Here is a 21,569-nt window from a genome sequence, read left to right on the forward strand (position 1 = left end):
TCTGCAGATTGTATATGTTTGGCCAGTTGTGTTGCGGCTTGGTTTTAATATCTGTCTTGAGAGGTTAGAGACAGGTGTGGTGCGTGCAGCAGGCGTTCCGGGTCATCGTCAGCTACATAGCAAGTTCAAGGCTATAGGAAGCCTTGTTCAAAAACAAATTTTAAAATTTAAGTAAGTAGTAGAGAATTCAAATAGCAAACGATACATGAAGCTGAGCATGTTGACTCCTGCCTGCAGTGTCAGCGCTCCAGGGGCAAAGACAGAGGGTTGAGTTTAAGGTCAGCTTGAGCTGTTGAGCAAGATCCAAGGCTTAGCTCCGTGGTAGGACGCTAACCTAACAAGCACAAGGAACACTCAGCACTTGGGGAAGTATATATATATAGCCTACCTTTGACTTGCCTTTAGCCCAGGCCACTGGTCCATCTCTACAGGGGTTGGGAACTGCCTGACATGGGTGCTGGAACTCGAACTCAGATCTTCTTACAAGAGCAGTGTGTTCTCTCAATAGCTGATCCTTCTCTGCAGCCTGAGGCTACACCGTTAAGACTACCTGGATCTTTTGTTGTTTCATTTTTTTGTTTGTTTGTTTGTTTTTCCCTTCATGAATTTGGATGAACTCCTTGTGCAGAGACCATGCTAATCTCTGTCCTGATCTAATTTTAGTGTGTGTGCTGCTGAAGGGAGCATGTGTTTTGTTGTTGTTGTTGTTTTTATTGTTGTTGTTTTAAGACAGAGTTTCTCTGGCTGTCCTGGAACTCAGTCTGTAGACCAGGCTGGCCTCAGAGATTCCCCTGCCACTGCCTCCTAAGCACTAGGATTAGAAAGGCCTGTGCCACCACTGCCAGGTTGCATCTTTGTTGTTTAATGTGTTTTGGTCATTATTCCCCATTAGCAATAGATGTGCCCTATCCTGATACTCAAACTTTGCAGTCTTTTACAAAGTATGCTCCAAAAAAATGACCACAGTGAACTTAGCTTTTGAAATCGATTTTAGGTTTTCTTTCTCGGTCTCCTTCATTTCCTACCAGCTGAACTCTAACCCAACCCTTAGCTCATTAAAAAGAAATTGCATGTGTGTACAGGATTGCTCACACATGCCTGGGGAGGGGAGAGGAGGGTGTCAGACTCCATGCAGGTCATAGGTGGTTGTGAGCCAGCAGGTAGAGATTAGACTTGGGTCATGTGGAAGGACGGCAAGTGCTCTTAACAGTGGAAACGTCTCTCCAGCCCCTTGCTTTGTTTCTTGAGGCAGGGTGTTGTAGCTCAGGCTGGCGATTAAGTGTGTGCCACTATGCTCAGTGTTGGTTGGTTGGTTTGTTTCCTTTGAAATAGTTCTCAAGTTCATGGCAAATAAGGACATTTCCCCTAATGTGCACCAAGCACCGTGCTGGGTGTTAGAGATACAGCCAAGCAAACTGGCTTGAGGTTTTGCCTCTGTGACAGTTATGGCCTAGTAGAAAAGACCTCCATGAAAGACATGATTAACTGTTGCTGCGTTCCCAATGTAGGCAGCTAATGGGGAGCCCAGGCTGACTGAGGAGAGGGCAGTCGGGAGAACTTGGAGGGACTGACTTTTAAGGTGAAACCTTAGGATGAGGGAGGATTTAAAGGTGTGGAAAGAAAGCCCTTATACGCCCAGGTGAGAAGAGAAAGATCAGGGCCAAGAGAAGGCACTTGAGTTAGCTAACTGGTTAATTTCTATGGTACTGAAGACCAGACCAAGGGCCTGCTTGAGGCCAGGCAAGTCCCTGCCTCTGAGCTTCCCCCCCACGTGAGCTTCAGAGACTGCTAAGCTCAGCATCAGGAAATGTGCGGGGGAACTCTCTCCACAGTGCTGGCTACTGCTGTGGATGCTGAAGTTGCCTGCATCTTTATCTTTGTCTTTGGATCTTGTTTCCCACCAGAATTCCCCTTAGTAACGCCTATCCCTTTAGTCTCATCTTCTCCTGGTTTTGTAAATTAAGCCTGGTTGGCTGGACTAGGTTTTAAGATTCCTGGGGAGCAGTCCTTAGATTAAGGGGGTGCTGGGGTTTAAGTTGGTGACTGAGGGAACAAAAGGTCTGTAGTTGTAGGGAATCATGACGGCTTTTCTGGATGTTCCCGGGGCCAAGCAGAGAATACAGATATTCTTATATGAGCTTGTGAGAATAGTGTTCTATCATCCAATCATCTGGGGTGTGTTTTTCCACAGGACACGCAAGTGAATGAGTGCCCTGAGGGAGGGCTGTCCTGACCCAGAATGGATGGAGGCATTTTTATCTGGGGCCATTCTAACAGTGGGAAAGCATTGGAAGCTGCTGACTTTGGTTCAGAGAGCCCAGCATTCACAGCCCAGATGGTCCTGTGTGACTGAGTACTTTTCTTATGTAATTGGATCAGCCTGCTCTGCTTTCATAACTTCAAGCAGACTCTTGATTTAGCCCTAACGCTGGCGATCAAGGAGCCCTGATGTGCAAGTGCTTCCAGCAGCTCTGCAAGAGGCGGCTGCATTTCTGGTGGCTCAAGGGTATGAGCATGTGAGAGGAATGTCATGGTGCTGGCATTAGATTATCTGTGGTGAGTTGGGACTTACTACATTCTTTGAAATGAGGCATGGCAGCTCTCCCTCTGTGGTGTGACGCTCATGGGGCTTCTGCTTAGAGTTTCTGTCAGGCCTTTTCTTAGTGAAGTCTGTTACTGGCTTCCTTCCTTTCTCTGGATGTGCTTACTGCTTTGTGTTTGCGGTGTGCACATGAAGGATGCTCTGATGGAGGTGGGCAGCTACTTTAAGAGATATGGCTAGCTTACAGTAAGAGCCTATTTTGCCATCAGAGAGTAGGTCTCTGTCTTTTTTGTTTGTATTAGATTTATTTTATTTTATTTTTTTAAAGACAGACACTCACAGTGTAGTCTTGACTGGCTGGCCTGGAACTCTGGGTCTGGTTATTGTAATGCTACCCTTAAAAGAAAAAAATAGAGCCTGGTCTACAGAGTGAGTTCCAGGACAGCCAGGGCTACACAGAGAAACCCTGTCTCGAAAAACCAAAAAAAAAAAAAAAAAAAGAAAAAAAAAAAGGAAGGAAGGAAGAAAGGAAAGAAAGAAAAATGAAAATGAAAAATAGGCAGGGGGTTGGAGACTCAGACTCAGAGGTTAAGAGCACTGGCTGCTCTTCCAGAGGTCCTAAGTTCAATTCCCAGCTACCACATGGTGTCTCACAGCCATCTATAATAGGATCTGATGCCCTCTTCTGGCATACAGGTTTCATGCAGATAGAGCACTCATACATAAAATAAATAAATTAAAAGAAAGAAAGAAAGAAAGAAAGACAGACAGACAGACAGCTGGACACTTAATCCCAGCCTGGAGGAGGGAGACAGGTGATCTCTATGAGTCCAGAGCTAGCCAGGCCAGTGATGACTACATAATAAAGAGACCCTGTCTCAAAAGAATGAGAAAACAAGACCTTAAAAGTGATAAAGTAAGTATCTTAGAGTTTCCATTGCTTTAAAGAGACATCATGACCAAGGTAACTTATAAAGGACAACTTTTTTTTGTTTGTTTTTTTGTTTTCAAGACAGGGTTTCTCTGTGTAGTCCTGGCTGTCCTGGAACTCACTCTGTAGACCAGGCTGGCCTTGAACTCAAAAATCCACTTGCCTCTGCCTCCCAAGTGCTGGGATTAAAGGCGTGCACCACCACTGCCCAGCTAAAGACAACATTTAATTGAGGCTGGCTCTGGACTGTTCAGAGGTTCAGTCCATTATCATCAAGGCAGGAAACATGGCAGCAGCCATGGTAGCGCCCAGGCAGGTGTGGCGCTGGAGGAGCTGAGAGTTCTACATCTTCATCTAAAGGAAGCCAGGAGCAGACTAGCTTCCAGGCATCTAGGAGAAGACTGGCTCCCACATGGTTAGGAGGAGGGTCTCCTTGCCCACCCCACAGTGGCACACTTTCTTTAACAAGGCCATACCTCCAAATAGTGCCCCTCCATGGGCCAGTGTGACCCCTCCTGCCTCAGCCTTCTGAGATCTGGAATTACAGACATGTTCCTCTGTGCCCAATCTTATCCTTTCCTTGTGTTTGCCTTTGCTGTTATATTTGACTTTTTAAACAATTTATTTAAAGAAACGAGTCCTGTTGTGTTACACACGCTGACTCCAAGTTCCCTGGCTCAAGCCATATCCTGATTCAGCCTCCTGAGTAGTTGGGACTGTGGCTGTGTGTTGCCACACCCTGTTTGGTCAATGATTCCTATTAGTGTCGTGGAGGTTGCTCACATACTTGGCCTCTGGTAGAGTAGGTGCTGAGGCCACTTATCACTGTGTGGTTACACCCAGTCTGTGGCAGAGATCCAGGGCACTGTGGGCAGCCCGATTCCATTAGAGGTTCAAGTGTCCTTTTAATTCTTCACCGTTGGGGAGCATGCGCAGGTGGCTGGACCGCGCACGGTGCCTGTGTAGAGGTCAGAGGGTATATTTATGGAGTTGTTTCTTCCCTTCTGTTTTTACTTGGGTTCTAGGTATCAAACATAGGATATCAGGCTTGAGGGGCCAGCACCTTTACCTGTGGAGCCATTTTGCTGGCTCTTACATTGTGTATGTTTGTGTGTGTGTGTGGGGGGGGTTAGTGTATCTGCTTTGGTGCTGGGTGCAGGGTTGACTTGAACCTTCGGTCGCTGTTCATGATTCGTATGTGATAGTTTTGTTTATCCCCTTTCTTTTTAAAACAGTTGCACATAACACGGGTAATTAAAAATGAAATAAATCTTAAAAAATAAACTAAAAAAACTGAGAGCTGGGGCTAGGGAGACATTTCAGTAGGTAAAGGCATTCGCTGGCAGGCTTGACAACCTGAGGGAGCAATGCCACAGACCTGCACAGGAGAGGAGACCAGACTCCTCCGAGTCACCCTCTGTCCTCTGCCCTTCACAAGTGCACCATGGCACAGACAAGCCTCACTGCCCACCTCCAAATATATACATAATACACACACACACACACACACACACACATATACACACATACATATACATACATACACATGCATACATATACATACATACATACAATATATATGTGTGTGTGTATAGGCCTGGTCAGATTGCTCAGAGAGTAAAGGCACTTGTCACGTAAGCCTGCTGACCTGAGTTTAATCCCTGGAACCCACATGAAGGTGAGCCGAGAGAGCCAAGTCTATAAAGTTGTCCTCTGAACTCCCCCTGCACGCACACTGTGGAACACATACACACTTAAAGAAATGAATAAGTAAATAAATGGGGGTGTGTGTAGCCCTGATCTTGCTTTGTAACTGGGGAAGACCTTGAACTTGTGGTACACCTGCCCTCTCCTTCCCAGGTATTGGAATTGTAGGTGTTGATCACCACACCCTACCTCCTTACAGGCATCCGAGTCCAGCTCCCCCCACCCCCTATAGATCAATTGGATTATGTAGCTCAAAGTGGCCTTGAATTGGAAGCACTCCTGACTCATCAGCCTCTTGAGAGCTAGATAACAGGCATGAGCCACTACACCCAGCTTGTCTTTTTATTAATACAGTAAGAATATATAGTTTATAGAGTCAAATAGAACACTTGGGAGGCAGATCTCTAAGTTCGAGACCAACTGGTTGACATAGTGGGTTCCAGGACAGCCGAGCTACACAGAGAAACCCTGTCTCTAAGAAAGAGGGGGAAAAACATCAAACATATATTACAAGGCTTGATCTTAAAAAAACAAAACCCCCCAGTGTTGTGGTTACAGAGTTGGTTCAGCAGCTAAGAGCTCTTGCTCTGCGGTCGTGAGGACAGGTTTGGTTCTTAGCAGCCATGTAACAAGTCAGGCATCTTGCACATGCCTGTACCCTAGCCTGGAGCTCAACTACTGAGCCGTCGCTCCAGCCCCACTGTTGGCTTTTTGACACAGAATCTCACTATATAATGGCTTGGTCTGGAGCTCTCTGTAGATAGATCAGGCTAGCTCGGAACTCACAGATCTGCTTGCCTTTTGTCTCTGAGTGCTGGGATTAAGTCTCGTGCCACCATGCCTGGCATTATACTCCATTTCTTAATTTTTATGACATGTGTATTCTGAATCTATATTATAGGAGGTAAAGCTCACCCCCACCTCTACCCAATCCCGACCCTTTTTTTTTTTTGAGACAAGGTCTCTCTACATTATGTAGACTAGACTGGCCTCAAAACCACAGAGACCCACCCGACTCTGCCTCCCGATGGTGCGTGCAGTCCTGGAGCCTGGCAAGCTTCTCGTCGCTTAGCCTGCTACTTAACTCTGGTCAGTTTCTGTTGGGCTGCTCAGAGCCAGCTCAGCCTTCGGTATTTCCTGTGTATGTCATTTACCTACTGCTTTTTCGAAGTTTTTTCTTTTCTTTTTTTTTTTTTTTTTTTTAAAGATTTATTTATTTATTATATGTAAGTACACTGTAGCTGTCTTCAGACACTCCAGAAGAGGGCGTCAGATCTTGTTACAGATGGTTATGAGCCACCATGTGGTTGCTGGGATTTGAACTCCTGACCTTCGGGAGAGCAGTCGGGTGCTCTTACCCACTGAGCCATCTCACTAGCCCCCTCTTTTCTTTTTAAAAGATATTTTAGGTCATGAGTTCAATTCCCAGTAACCACATGGTGGCTCACAACTGTCTATAATGAGATCTGACGCCCTCTTCTGGTGTGTCTGAGGACAGCTACAGTGTACTCATATACATAAAATAAATACATTTTAAAAAAGTAAGACCAAGGAAAATGTTTAAAAGATATTTTAAATTTTGTTAATTTTCTAAATTTTTTATTTTATGTGTGGGAGTTTTGCTTGCATGTGTTTTGTGCCATGTGTGTGCCTGGAGTCTGTTTAGTCCAGAAACAGGCTCGAACTCTGTAAAGCTAGAGTTAAGGACAGTTGTTAAGTGGCCGTGTGAGTGCTGGCAAGCAGGCCTGGGTCCTTTGGGAAAGCATCGAGTGTTCTTAACTGCTGAGCCATCTCTCTAACCCTGTTATTACTGTTTGTTTTGTTTTTGTGTTTCGAGAGCGATCTTGCTGTGTAGCCCCAGTTGACTTCAAATTCGTGATCCTTCTACCTCAGCCTCCCGAGTGCTGGGATAACAGGCCCGTGCCACCAGTGCAGCCATTTCTTCATCAGTATTTTGTCACTTAAAATTTGTTCTTATTTTATTGATTTAGTCTGTGTGTATGTGTGTGTACATGCTTATGTGCTCATACATACATTATGTGCCTAAATGCCGGAGTATGGAAGTCAGAGGTAGAGTCAGTTCTTTCCTCAAACCATGTGTCCCCAGAGTAGAACTCAATTTTTTCTGTGTCTGTAAGGACCTTTATCCACCAAGTCACCCGGCTGCCCTAACGCCCCTGTGTCCATTCTGCCCTCTTGTCCTTAGGCGTGACTGGCTGGCCCTTAGTTACGGGTCTGTGGTTCAGCGGTGGTGGAGGGAAGGAGGGATCTGGCTCTTACAGACTCTCAGCCTCCCGTACCTGTCTCCCTTAGGTTCCGGGGACTCGGGATTTGTGAGCCCTTTGTAAATCTCTTCCTTGGGAATCCACTGCCAAGTGTTGAGCCTTTTCCTCTCTGTGTATTTAGTGACCAGCAGTGCGCCTGCGCTCCTGTGTTGCAGTTTGTCAGCCCCTCTCTCTCTGTGATCTCTTGCCTCATTTTCTTTTCTTTTTTTTTTTTTTAATATTTGTTTGTTTGTTTGTTTGTTTGTTTGTTTTTTCTAGAGCTGAGACCGAACCCAGGGCCTTGCGCTTGCTAGGCAAGTGCTCTACTATTGAGCCAAATCCCCACCCCACCCCCCCATTTTTTTTTTTTTTTTTTCCTGTGTGTTTGTTTTTTCGAGACAGGGTTTCTCTGTGTAGCCCTGGCTGTCCTGGAACTCACTTTGTAGACCAGGCTGGCCTCAAACTCAGAAATCCACCGGTCTCTGCCTCCCGAGTGCTGGGATTAAAGGTGTGCGCCACCACGCCTGCCCGACTTTGCCTCATTTTCTTTGTCGTTTTTGATTAATTTAATGCTAGGTATTAAACCTAGGGCCTTGTATTTGCCATGTTCTCTGCAACTGAGCTGTATTTCAGCCTGGTAGTTTTGATTTTTGGTTGGTACCTTTAGCAAGTAAATCCCCTTTTATTGTGGCTTTTTGTTTGTTTGTTTTGTTTTTGTTTTTCCAGACAGGGTTTCTCTGTGTAGCCCTGGCTGTCCTGGAGCTCACTCTGTAGACCAGGCTGGCCTCGAACTCAGAAATCCGCCTGCCTCTGCCTCCCGAGTGCTGGGATTAAAGGCATGCACCAGTTCTTTGTAAACCTAGGTGCTCTCTTACATCTCTGGGGCCAACTCCTGTATTATATTCAGACAGTTTCAGTCTGCCCAGCTTTGAACTTTTGGTCTTTTATCTGACAAACTCCTCTCTACCCTAGAGTGTCTCCCCCAACCCCATATTGAGGAATTTATTCAAGTAATTCTTCAGTAAAGGAGCTGAGTCAGTCCGTATCCTGAATCTTGACCTTCCGTAGTATTCAAGCTGGCTGATGGTAATAAATTTGAGCTGTGTGACTCCATTTTTCTCGCTAGTATCTCTTAAGCTCTCTGGTTGCTGGGGTATGTGGGTGGGGAGGAAATATTAATTATGAACATTGAGCTACTCTATTATATAACTGTCAAAATTCAGGGCTATGTTAATGTCTCTGGTGAAGTAGGAAACGGCTGCCATCATTGAAAGCACACGTACTCATCTGCTGGATTCCCACAGCATCCTTTTGGAGTTGGTAATGCACTGAGATTTTGAAGTTGGGCTTTGGTTTTGGAGTCAGGGTCTCATGTAACCTCAGCTGTTCTCAATTTCCTAGTCCTTCTGCCTTTGTTTCCTGAGTGCCACCAAGCCTGGCTTTGAAGTTTGTTTTTAACCATGGTATGTGAAGAGCACCCGTGCATCTCCTTTTATATAGTAGATTCATAGAAAAACTGCTCTGCCCTTTACTGCTAGCCAGCAGAACGAACGTCTGGAAATGTGTTTGCAGCCAGCTACTCCTTGGATGCTGTCAATTGCCTGGAGTCAGGAGCTATGTAATACTTGTAGTTAATGTTTCGGAGGCTGAGAGTAGCACCATAGTGGCCAGTTCTGGGAAATCCCTGTGTCTGTTAGTTAGGCCAGGTTGGTTGGCTGGCAGCGAGTGCATTTGCACTCTCTGAGAGCATCTTTGCAGACACAGCTCTATGCTTTATGTATTTCTTTTCTGCCGAGGAGTTAGCCCAAGGCTTTGTGCATACTCTACCACTGAACCACACCCCTCGACCCTCGCTCTTCTAAACTTTTAATTTATTTTGATTTTATGTAGGAGTGCATGTGTAGTGTGTGCAAGTGCAGACATACATGCGGAGCCAAGAGGGCAACTCTGGGGAGTCATTCCCCCCCTCTTTCTACTCTGGGTTACGGGGACTGAACTCAGATTGTTAGGCTTGGCTGGCAAATACTATCTCCTGAGCCCATCTCCATCCTACCCTTTATAAAATGCTTTTATAAGTGTTAGCAAGCTGTCACACACACACACACACACACACACACACACACACACACACACACACCCGCTGTCTGCCTCAGCCTCCATGTGCTGGAGTTACAGGAGTGCTACATGCCCAGCTTTTGTGCTCCTTACAACAGTGAAGAATCACTGATCCAGAATACTGGTGCCAGCTGTGTTGTGTACCTGTAACCCCAGCTTTCAGGAGGCAGAGGTAGGAGAGTCAAGAATTCAGGGTCATTCTTGGCTGCATAGAGAGTTCAGAGCTAGCCCCAGTTATGTGAGACTCGGTAAATTTATCCATCTATTTTTTTTTTATTTTTTAAATTTTTTTTTTTTTTTTTTAAAGGTTTATTTATTTATTATATGTAAGTACACTGTAGCTGTCTTCAGACACTCCAGAAGAGGGAGTCAGATCTCGTTACGGATGGTTGTGAGCCACCATGTGGTTGCTGGGATTTGAACTCCTGACCTTCGGAAGAGCAGTCGGGTGCTCTTACCCACTGAGCCATCTCACCAGCCCTATTTTTTTTTTTTTTTTTTTTTTTAAAGATTTATTTATTTATATGAGTACACTGTAGCTGCCTTCAGACACACCAGAAGAGGTCATCAGATGGTTGTGAGCCACCATGTGGGTGCTGGGAATTGAACTCAGGACCTCTGGAAGAGCAGTCAGTGCTCTTAACCACTGAGCCATCTCTCCAGCCCCTATTTTTTTTTTAGAGTCTTCTCTAGGTAGCACTGGTTGGCCTAGAACTTGTGTAGATTGAGCTGGCCTGAAACTCACAGAAGTTTGTTCGTTCGTCTCTATCTCTTGAGTCCTGAGATGAAAGTCTGTCTAGAACTTTGCTTAAAAACAAATCAACAACAATGAAAACCCTGCCAGTACATTATCTGTTTTAGAAAACCTAAGGCCGGGCTGGGGAGATGGCTCAGCAGTTAGGAGCTCTATGCTTCCAGAGGACGCAGGTTCAATTCCCAGCACCCACATGGCACAGGAGTGTCACATACCCCTTTTCAAAATCACCTCGGCATTTTAACTCCATCTCTGTAGGTAATAGAAACCTGTCAGACATTTTGACTGAGCTGAGCATCAGAAAAGCACTGCTGCCTTTTCTGTTGAGAGATGAGAGCTCTGCACTCTGTGGCCCTGTAAAGGAGTAGTGAGGGGACAGTAGGTAAGACCTGAAAGTTGCTCTTGATGGCTGCCTTGAGTTTAGACACTAGAGATGCTCTGGTGGGCGCCTTCACCCGTCTGACCCAGACCACAGGATGCACGTGCTTCATCCTCTGTGGGCATCAGTTCCCAGCAAGCGCAGGAACCTGTTCCTCCTGGACAGACGTGCCTGCCCTCTGGGGCAGCTCCTGCTCTTCCGGTGCTGAGTGAGGTTCTCTGTTCTGAGTCCTGGGTGCCATTGCACCCTGTGCTGAGGAGCTCCTCCTCTTCCAGCTCGCTTGTGGTGGTGCTGTTCTAGGTTAGTTTGGTTATTTTGTTGTTGCTTTCTCTGTGTGTGATTATTTATGTATATGAGTACACTGTAGTTGTCTTTCAGATACACAAGAAGAGGGCATTGGATCCCATTACAGATGGTTGTGAGCCACCATGTGGTTGCTGGGAATTGAACTCAGGACCTCTGGAAGAGCAGTCGGTGCTCTTAACCACTGAGCCATCTCTCCAGCCCGGCCGGTCTCTTTGTTTTTGAGACATGCTTTCACTCTTCAGCCTTGGCGGGCCTGAGTTGCTATTCAGAGCAGGCTGGCCTCAAACCTAGAAATCCACCTGACTGTGCTTTGAGTGCTGAGCTCAAAGGCACGTGCCACCATATCAGGCCTTTATTGTTTTTTAGGAGCCATATTAAAGGAAAGTGGTGACTTTTAACCCTAGAAGGCATCCCAGTAGTACCTAAGTCTCCATCTTCCTTGCAGTAAGAGCTTGTGTTCTGCCTGTGGCATTAGTGAGCTAACTGTGCTCCTGATTGGCTGAGAGTTGGACGCTCTTGCTCTTTTTTTTTTTTTTTTTTCTGAGACAGGGTTTCTCTGTATAGCCCTGGCTGTCCTAGAACTCACTCTGTAGACCAGGCTGGCCTCAAACTCAGAAATCTGCCTGCCTCTGCCTCCCGAGTGCTGAGATTAAAGGCGTGCGCCACTGTGCCCGGCTCTTGCTCCATTTTGACTTTTTGGTGCTATTGGCATATTGGCTAGAGAAGGACACCTCTGGATTTGGAGAATGGCCCCTTAAATCTATTTTAAATGTGTCCCCTTGGTGATAGGGTTTCTACATATGGAGATTTGCCACTTTGATTAGTATTTTAGTGAAGCTAGGCATCTGTTTGGGGGCATTGAGTAGGATGCAGTCCTGCCCAGGTTGGTCTTGACCTTCTAGGGCTAGGTGATCTCCCGACCTCAGCTGCATGAGTAGCTGGGACCACAGGTATTGGACATTGCTCCTCCTGGCATATTTTGATTAAAAAAAAAAAATTGGCACAGTGGTCCTCAACCTTCCTAATAACGGTTTAATACAGTTTCTCATGTTATGGTGACCCTCAACCACACAATTATTTCATTGCTGCGTCCTAACTATAATTTTGGTGCTGCTGTGATTTGTAATGTAAATATCTGATATGCAGTCCCCAAAAGTGTCACGACTCAGGTTGAAAACCTCTGGACTGAAGGGTTAGATCTCGCATTTTAAGGGTTTATCTGAGGTGTGTGTGGGAGGTGAAAAGGTTCCAAAGACCCAGTACTTTGTATGTATGTATGTATGTATTTATTTATTATAAATTTTAATTATTACATTGAGAAGAAAAAGGGGGGGTTAGATCTCAGTAAAGGGAGACGACAACATTCAACTTAGGGACACAGTGAGACTATGACTGGAACCAGAAGCAGAGTGATATTTCCCTTGGAGGGGAGCTAGCTTGTGTGTGTGTGTGTGTGTGTGTGTCTGTCTGTCTGTCTGTCTGTCTGTCTGTCTGGATTCAAATATCCTTGAGCATGCTGTCCCACCTTATGTTGAGACAGTCTCTCATTGGCCTGGAACTTGTCAAAGCCTAGGCTGGCTTTCCTGTCTTGTCTCCTCTGCACCAGGACTATAAGTATTCATTATCATACCCAGCTTCTTGTTTTTGTGTTTTTGAAATGGTTTCTTTGTGTATCCCTGGCTGTACTAGAACTTGCTCTGTAGACCAGGTTGGCCTCAAAGTCAGAGAGCCTCCTGTCTGCCTCTGCTTTCTGAGTGCTGGGAATAAAGGTATACACCACCATTAATACACCAACATCACCCAGCACACGCAGCTTTTTAATGTTGGTTCTGGGGATGGGGCTCTATGTACATTACCAAACGAGCTATCTCCATCCATAGCCCCTGCCTAGATGTATGTGGAAGTTAGAGGATAGCTAGTTGGAGTCTTCTCTACAACCTGCCCTCCCCCCCCCCCCCCCCCACCATGGTGGCCTTAAGGGTTGAGCAGAGCCTGCCAGGTTTGGAGGCAAATGCCCTATTCTTCAGCCATCTTACCACCCCACTGCTCTGCTTCAGAGAGAATGTGGGCCTCAGACTCCTGAGAATACCCATCCAGGTACTGTTCAGATCTTTGTCTCTGGACATCACGTTGGTATGAGTTGGAGTTGGAGATTTGTCAGTCAAGTTTCTGATCAGTTCTATTCTCCTGCAACAATTCCTGGTCTAGAGAACCTTTAGGGTAGCTCTTCTTTTCTCTCTTCAGTGCAGGACATTGAGAGACTATTCACGGTGGATTATAGATATCCCTATAAGGAGTTCGAAACTAGCCTTTCCTGTGGCTAGCCATGCTAGCTTGACTTTTTTAGGCTTGGCTTAGTACATGTGGTCTCCCATCTGTACTGTGGACTACTGCAAATCTCCCTGTGCCCTAAACACATTGGTTGCTTTATTTAGAGGCAGCTCCTCTGTGGACTAATTGACCTTATTTTTCTTTTCTCTTCTTTTCTTTTCTTTCTTTCTTTTTTTTCTTTTTTAAGATTTATTTTTGCTTTTATTTCTGTGTGTCTGTGTGCTGCATGTGGGTGGGTTCCCATGGAGGTCACAGAGTGCATTGGATCCCCTGGAACTGGTGTCACAGGTTGTTGTGAGCAGCCTGGTATGGGAGCTACAAGAGCACCAAATGCTCTTGAGTGCTGCGCCATCTCTGCAGCCCTTTATTTTATCTTTCCTGTCTGAGTTTGTATTCGTTGTGCCTGTGTTATTCTGGCTTCTATATTTGGAGATCAAGAAAAGAGATTTTCTTGGGACCAGACTTTGGAGGACTGGGTGTTCTTGAGCTCTGTGTTTTATCTTTAGCTAGTATAATGACTTACGGTCAGTCAGTCCGTCCGTCAGTTCAGTCCTATATGAATTCAAGCAAACTGTAATGGGCAGATAGCTGTAGGTTTCAAATGCTAAGTGTTTTGTGACCCAAGTGTGTAGCTAATTTCTCATGTGGTATTTATTCTCTAATCAAGTCCCATGGGTGTGACTATTCCAAGGTACAGGTGAACTGTGGCCTGTGAGTCAAATCTGGCCTACAGCTTGTTCTTGAATGCCTCTGAAACGGAGACTGACTTTATAAGTGTGTGTTTGTACATATGTGCATATATAGAGGAGAATATATATCCTATATACATGAAAACATACATACACACATGTTTTCCGAGTCAGGATTTTTCTGTGTAGCCCTGGCTATCCTGAGACTGGCTTTTGTAGACCAGGTCTGCCTTGACCTCTGCCTCCCGAATGCTGAGACTAAAGGCGTGTACCACTACTGCCAGAGATTTTATGCTCTTAAAAGGCTGTAAACTATGAGAATGAGAAGGCAAGTCACGAACTGAAAGACAATATTTCATTAGAGACACAAGAGCTTTTAAACCAACAGTAAAATGAAAAGGCTAATTAAAAAAGAAGAAGGCTAGGATTCCGAATGGCTCGCTCGTAGAACCTGTGGCTCACCATACTTTCAAGCCCTAACACCGCCATCCCCCAAGTCAGAGGACTTAGACACCTCAGCCAACAGGATACACAATGGCAGGTAGGCTTATGAAAACATGATCATCACCAGGCTCCTTGGGAATTACAAATTAAAGCAAGATTGCAAACTAAAACAGTACATGATTACTAGAGTGGCCAAGATCCAAACTGATAGCACCAAGTGCTGGCAGAGATGTGGAGCAACAGGAATTCTTCATTGCTGATGCGAACCCAAAATTGGTGTAGCCACTTTTGAAGAAGCTTTGAAGCTTCTTACAGAGTCAAAAAACATACTCATACTGTATGACTGGACAGTCAAACACACTGTGGTGAGATGCAGACATAGACAGAGCTACATAGAAACTCTTGGTGCTTCTTGCTCTGTTCTGCTGTGAACCTAAAACTTCTGAAAATAGCCGTGTTTTTGTTGTTCCGTTTTTTTGTTTTTAGTTGAGCTGGGAATAGAGATCCGTGGTGAGGTCCGCCCCGTGTTTGGGGTCCAGTACTGCAGAACAGAATGGCTTATCAAAGGAGGCCGTGAGGAGCGTTTAAGTAGGGGGTGACATGCCCAGGATCTCTGGTCCCTGTCCAGTCCTAGACTTCCTGGGCACGCAGAGCCTCTAATTATAAAGCTGGTTTTGAGAATTTTGGTTTTGTTTACAGGTATATGAATGACCTAAAGCGGCAAATAAAGACGGAGAGACAACGGTGCCAACTGGAGCAGGGCAAGAATGCCAATTCCTCCTCCCCCTCCGCCCCCGCCTGGTCCTCCCCCACCTCCCACATTTAATCAGGTAGGTAATCTAGCCAGTGGGCTATCTTCAAACCTATAAGTAAACTGGTGGGCTTCTCGTACTGGTCTGTTCTTTTTCTTTTCAGTCCTCTTTATTTAAAACTTCTAGATTTTCTTACCTAACTGCTCTTTCACTGTGAGCTTGCTTTTTTGTTGTGTTTATTTCTTTTATATTTACTTTGCACGGATGAGTGTTTTGTCTACTTGTAAGTATGCGCATCATGTGCATGCCTGGTGCTCCAGGAGGCAGAAGAGAGCTTTGGGATCCTGAGGACAGAGTTAGAAGCAGCTGTGTACAGCCAGACATGGCTGCTGAGAATGGAAACTGGATCCTCTGCAAGAACAACACATGTTCTTCATCACTGAGCCATCTCTCCAGCACCTATCCTTCTTATGGTTCTGTTTTTGTTTATGTCTTAGTCAGGGTTTCTATTCCTGGACAAAACATCATGACCAAGAAGCAGTTGGGGAGGAAAGGGTTTATTCAGCTTACACTTCTACGTAGCTGTTCATCACCAAAGGAAGTCAGGACTGGAACTCAAGCAGGTCAGGAAGCAGGAGATGATGCAGAGGTCATGGAGAGATGTTCTTCACTGGCTTGCTTCCCTGGCTTGCTCAGCCTGCTCTCTTATAGAACCCAAGACTACCAGCCCAGAGATGGCACCACCCACAAGGGGACCTCCCCTCTTCATCACTAATTGAGAAAATGCCTTACAGCTGGATCTCATGGAGGCATTTCCCCAACTGAAGCTCCTTTCTCTGTGATAACTCCAGCCTGTGTCAAGTTGACACAAAACTAGCCAGTACAGTTTGTAACAATAAAATCTTGCTGTGTAGTCCAAGCCGGCCTTAAATTTGCCTCATTCCCCTAACTGCTGGGATTACGGACATGTGATAACCATGTCCACTAATTGTTTTAAATACCATTTATACTTTTAATAAATATTTAAATTTTATCTAAAAATTTTCTCCTCGAATGTTGAGACAGGGTCTTACTATGTGACTGGCCTAGAGCTGACTACATAAGTCAGACTAGCCTGTAACTTGCAGTGCAATCCATTTTTCTCTGCTTTGTGAATTGTCATCCTGAGCAGCTGCCCAGCTGCATCCTGGATTCTTGCAGACACTTTGGAGTCTCATTCATAAACACATTTAGTAGCAGGCAATGTAGATAGAGAACAAACAAGCCTGGCTGCCTCAGCTGGTTTGCATTTCTGAGCAGTCCTCATAACTATCTATTCTATAAGTAGGTTAGTCTCAGTTGGGCGGTGGTGGCACACACCTTAATCCCAGCACTTGGAAGTGAGAGGCAGGTGGATTCCTGAGTTCAAGGCCAGCCTGGACTATGGAGTAAGTTCCAGGACAGTTAGGGCTACACAGAGAAACCTGTCACAAAAAAACAAAACCAAACAAACAAACACAGCAACAAAATCTGAATAGGTTAGTCTCTTTTCTCTGACATCCTTGAGAGAGGATGAAGATTCGAGGTGATAGTTGTTTTTTCTGCTACCATTTCATCTCTCCTGCTCCCAGTCAGTTCATTACAGTTTTTCAAATTGTTTTCTTTTATGTGTGGGTGATGTGCTTACATGTATCTGAGTACCATGTGAATACCTAGTGTGCTAGGAGCCCAGACGAGGCTGTCAGATCCTGAATTAGAGTACAGACAATGATGAGCTGTCATGTGGGTGCTAAGAATTGAACCCGGTCTTCTAGAAGAGCAGCCAGTGTCCTCAACCTTGATCCATCTCTTCAGCTCCTTGAGTTTGTGTTTGTTTTGTGTTTGTTTGTTTGTTTGTTTGACCCAGGTCTCATTGTAGACCAGGTTGGCCTCAAACTCTGAGCTCTGTCTGCCTTTGCCTCCTCAGTTCTGGAATTAAAGGCGTGCACCACCATGCTCAGCCTTTGTTGTTTTGGGTTTAAGACAGGGTCTTTCTGTGCAGCGCAAGCTGGTTTGAATATAACTAGTCCTCCTGAATCAACTTCTGACCATCCCCAGCTCTCATCTGAACGGTTTGCACTTTTCCTCTCTGTGCCAGGCTCTGTAGAGTACTGAGTGGCGGTCCTGTTGTCATGAGCCCCATAGTCAACAGTTATAAACTATAGGTAAACTTGTATTGACTCTTAGCTTGCTTTTTTTTTTTTTTTTTGGAAAGCCTTTTGGCGTGTGCCACCATTGCCTGGCTTGGCCTGCTTTCTTAATAAATTTAAAAACATACAGGTTATGCATATGAGTGGCTTGCTTGCCTGTGTGTATGTGCACAGCATGTGTGCCTGTGGCTTCTGAGGAGGCCATAGTGGAATGTCAGATTTGGAGCAGGAGGCAAGGTGCTGTCGGTTGGCTGATGTGAGTGCTGGGAACTGAACTCAGGTCCTCTGGAAGAGGAGCAAACGTTCTTAAACTTCGGAGCCACTTTCTCAGACCCTGCTGCATTCTTTTTAATCCTAAATGTTGCTAAAAAAATTTAAATATCTGCTTCCTGTTTAATTTCTTTTGTGCAGTATGGTCATTTCCTTGGATTATTTAACTATTGGTTTGTGTTTTATTTAGAGTTTCCATTGCTCAGAAGACACCCCATGACTAACACACCTTTTATAAGGGACATTTAATTGGGGCTGGCTTACGGGTTCAGAGGTTCAGTCCCTTATCATCATGGCAGGAAGCATGGCAGTGTCCAGGCAGACATGGTGCTGCAGAAGGAGCCACAAGTTCTACATCTTGAACTGAAGGTAGTCAGAAGACTGACATCCTCAGGCAGCTAGGAGCTCTCTCAGAGTCTACTCCCACAGTGACACATCATCTCCTTCAGCAATGCCATGCCTACTCCAACAGGGCCACACCTCTTAATAGTGCCACTCCCTGGGCCAAGCATATTGGACTACCACAGTTTGTAAAGCATCTTTATATGTTAAGGCTCTGTAGATTGCAGGCTTTCCCTGTGCTCTAGTTGTTATGTTAGAATCCCTGAGCCTTTGCGCGTAGTTATGCTCATTGTATCTCAGGCTGGACCTGAACTCCAGACCCTGAGATTTCAGCCGGCTGAAGGCATCGGGAGAGTGTGCTACCACACCCAGCTTTAGGATAGTGTGGATTTCTAATGATTTACAGAAAGGTTCATTAAGAGCTTAAAAAGCTCTACCTGTGGGCTGGCAGAATGGCTCAGCAGCTGAAGATGTTTGCCAGAGCCTGGCAGCCTGAGCTTGGTCCCGTGGTAGAGGGAGAGACTTGACTCCTGAAAGCTGACTTTTACCTCCACACGTGAGCACAGGCACAGATGGAAACTGAAAACACCAGCTCCATACTTAATTAATGGTGGTGAGACTTAACAGATGAACTGGGGCTATAGCTGAGTGGCAGAATACTTGCCTAGGCTGCATAGTGCCCTGAGCTTGGTCCCTAGCACGAACACACACTAACCCCCCCCCCGCCCCCCCCCAAGTGCATTCAGAACCATAACGGCGGTGCGTTACATCTTAGGTGTGTGTGGGATATTCATTTGGGGATATACTGTATCTGCTGATGTGCATGTGGAGCTGAGGTCAGACATGAGGGTAAGATGAAAAACCGGGAGGGTTGGAGAGACAGGTCACCAGTCAGTGAGTGAATTTCTCACCTACTAGCAGGAGGGAGGGTCTCAGTTTACTCTAGCACCACTTCTTCTTCTTCTTCTTTTTTTTTTTTAAGACAGGGTTTCTCTGTGTAGCCCCTGTCCTGGAACTCACTCTGTAGACCAGCCTGGCTTCAGACTCAGAAATCAGCCTGCCTCTGCCTCCCAAGTGCTGGGATTAAAGGCGTGCGCCACCACCAACCAGCTTACTCTAGCACTTCTGTTTAAATAAAACAGAAGCTGAGTGTAGCAGGAGGCAGAGGTGAGTGGTCTCTGAGTGCAGGTCAGCCAAGGTTGTGTAGTGAGACTTGGTCTCAGAACTCACATACAGTACAAACACATACAAAAAACAAAGTAGAGAGCATTTGAGGAAGACCCATGACATCAATCTGTGGTCTGTGCATGCATGTGCACACGCATACATACATACATACATACATACATATGGACATGACTGCCCTCGCAGATCAGGGGGCTTTTATATGGTGTACAAACCATGATTGGCTTTGCTCAGAAACATGTAGACAGAGGGTGAGGATGGAACTTGGGGAAGTGACATAGAGAAAGATGAAGGGCGATGAAAGAGGAAGGGACTCTGAGGCAATGACACCAGCATCGTCTTAGTCAGGGTTTCTATTCCTGCACACAGCATCATGACCAAGAAGCAAGCTGGGGAGCAAAGGGTTTATTCAGCTTACACTTCCACATTGCTATTCATCACCAGAGGAAGTCAGGACTGGAACTCACACAGGGCAGGAACCTGGAGGCAGGAACTGATGCAGAGGCCATGGAGGGGTGCTGCTTACTGGATGCTTCCCATGGCTTGCTCAGCCTGCTTTCTTATAGAACCTAAGACTGCCAGCCAGCCTAGGGATGGCACCACCCACAGTGGGCCCTCCCACCCTTGATCACTAATTGAGAAAATGCCTTATAGCTAGATCTCATGGAGGCATTTCCTCAAGGGAGGCTCCTTTCTCTGTGATAACTCCAGCTTGTGTTAAGTTGACACACAAAACCAGCCAGTACAACCATGTAAGACTCAGCTCAGGTTTGACAGGTATAGCTCTTGATGTACAAGCCTGGTGACCCGAGTTCAGTCTCCAGAACCCACAGTGGAAGGGAAGAACCCGCTCCAGAACGCGTGTTCAGAGGGGCACACACAGTAATGACAAATAACATTTTAAAGTTTGAAAAATTAGCGCACCCTTAATCCCAGCAGTCCAGAGGCAGAGGCAGGGGTAACCTCTGGCATCCAGGCCAGCCTGGTGTACAGAGAGTGTGCCAGGACAACCAGAGCTCCACAGAGAAACCCTGTCTTGAAAAGCCAAAATAAATAATAAATAAACATTAAAAAACCAGAAAACAAAGTTTGGAAAATTGGCTCAGTGTCTGCTAACCATGTGCCTTTAAGTTTGCAGAGCCATTATCTCCTTGGTTTTGGGGTAGGGCTGTCAGTTGACGGTTGTATAGAAGACAGAGTGGTAGGAAGGCAGCAGATTACGCCGGGATAAGATTCTGCAGTCAGAGTTGCAGTGTGGATTCTTTTTACCAGTTGCTAATTGTGTGACCATCGGAAACTATTACGTTTCTGATCCACACTTTGAGCTATGGACAGTGACAGTCATGCCTTTCTGTAGGGGTGTTTCAGGTTTTTAGTGAGGTCATCTAAGTAGTACTTAGCACAGTATTTGAGGCTTAGAGGGTGCTCAGAAAAACCTTGCGCTGGTGAGGGTGCTCTGTTAACATGCCCATTCATGGTTCGTCTTGCCCTCCTCTCAGAAGCTGGTGAGGTGGAGGGAGGTCTGCCTCGTGCATAGAGGGAAACGGGGAGCTGAGAAGATTTGTGGCTTACATTGATACTGCTACTTGACACAGATGTCTGAGTGTGCTACATCGGCGTCTCAGGGAACCCCTGGCTTAAGTCACTTATTCCAAGCTTGCGATTAAAGGAGCTCTTAGGGTAAACCTAACATTTCCTCTTTCTCCAGGCAAACACAGAACAGCCCAAACTCAGTAGAGATGAGCAGCGGAATCGAGGCGCCCTCTTACAAGACATTTGCAAAGGGACCAAACTAAAGAAGGTGACCAACGTTAATGATCGGAGTGCTCCTGTCATCGAGAGTGAGTCTGAGCTTTTTTTCCTAGGGTAGAGTCGGGATCCAGTCTTGGGAGACTTCTCTGGACTACCAAGTTTATTGTAGTCTCTCCAGTGGGAAAATGGTGTCTTGGATATCCGGACTTTCCTTCTGGCTGCAGAGTTGAATACCACGGAAGGTCTTCCTAACTCCTCTTAGAGTTAAAAGCCCTCCCCTGCTACACTAGTGTCTGTCAGGGCACATCCTTGGCTGTTCCTCAGGAGACCACCGCATTCCTGGATGCTCTTTGGCTGAAACCAAGGGTGGTTTTCTGATTGCTGTACATGTCCATTCTTGTAGGCTCTGGAGAGTTTGCTCACACTTCCTCCCCCTGAGCCGCTAGCTGTTCAGGAAAGAGCCCAGGGAGCTCCGCTGAGCATATCTTTAATTGAGTTGTTTTCCTCTCCTCTGTCTCTTTGTCCTTTCAGTTTGCTTGTTTGTTTTAATCCTCTCGTGGAGGTGTGCCGCTGCAAGGCCTGTGTGTTCTTGGGTTTGTCTGTGTGTTTGGCAGTGCTGGGCGGTGCTGCTACTTGAC

At 45.9% G+C, this 21,569-nt stretch overlaps 1 protein-coding gene across 1 annotated transcript in view; it reads left to right on the forward strand.

Moving 5' to 3' along the window:
- The window catches only part of Wipf2 (WAS/WASL interacting protein family, member 2), a 41,981-nt gene that overhangs the window by 6,215 nt on the left and 14,197 nt on the right, over nt 1-21,569 (forward strand). Inside the window, exons 2-3 of the mRNA NM_197940.2 lie at nt 15,162-15,292; nt 20,888-21,020. Of these exons, the coding sequence (NP_922922.1) occupies nt 15,230-15,292; nt 20,888-21,020 (196 nt within the window). The 5' untranslated portion in view covers nt 15,162-15,229. The remainder of the gene's footprint in view (nt 1-15,161; nt 15,293-20,887; nt 21,021-21,569) is intronic.

This window comes from Mus musculus, chromosome 11 (assembly GCF_000001635.26).
Source record: "Mus musculus strain C57BL/6J chromosome 11, GRCm38.p6 C57BL/6J".
NCBI lineage: Eukaryota > Metazoa > Chordata > Mammalia > Rodentia > Muridae > Mus > Mus musculus.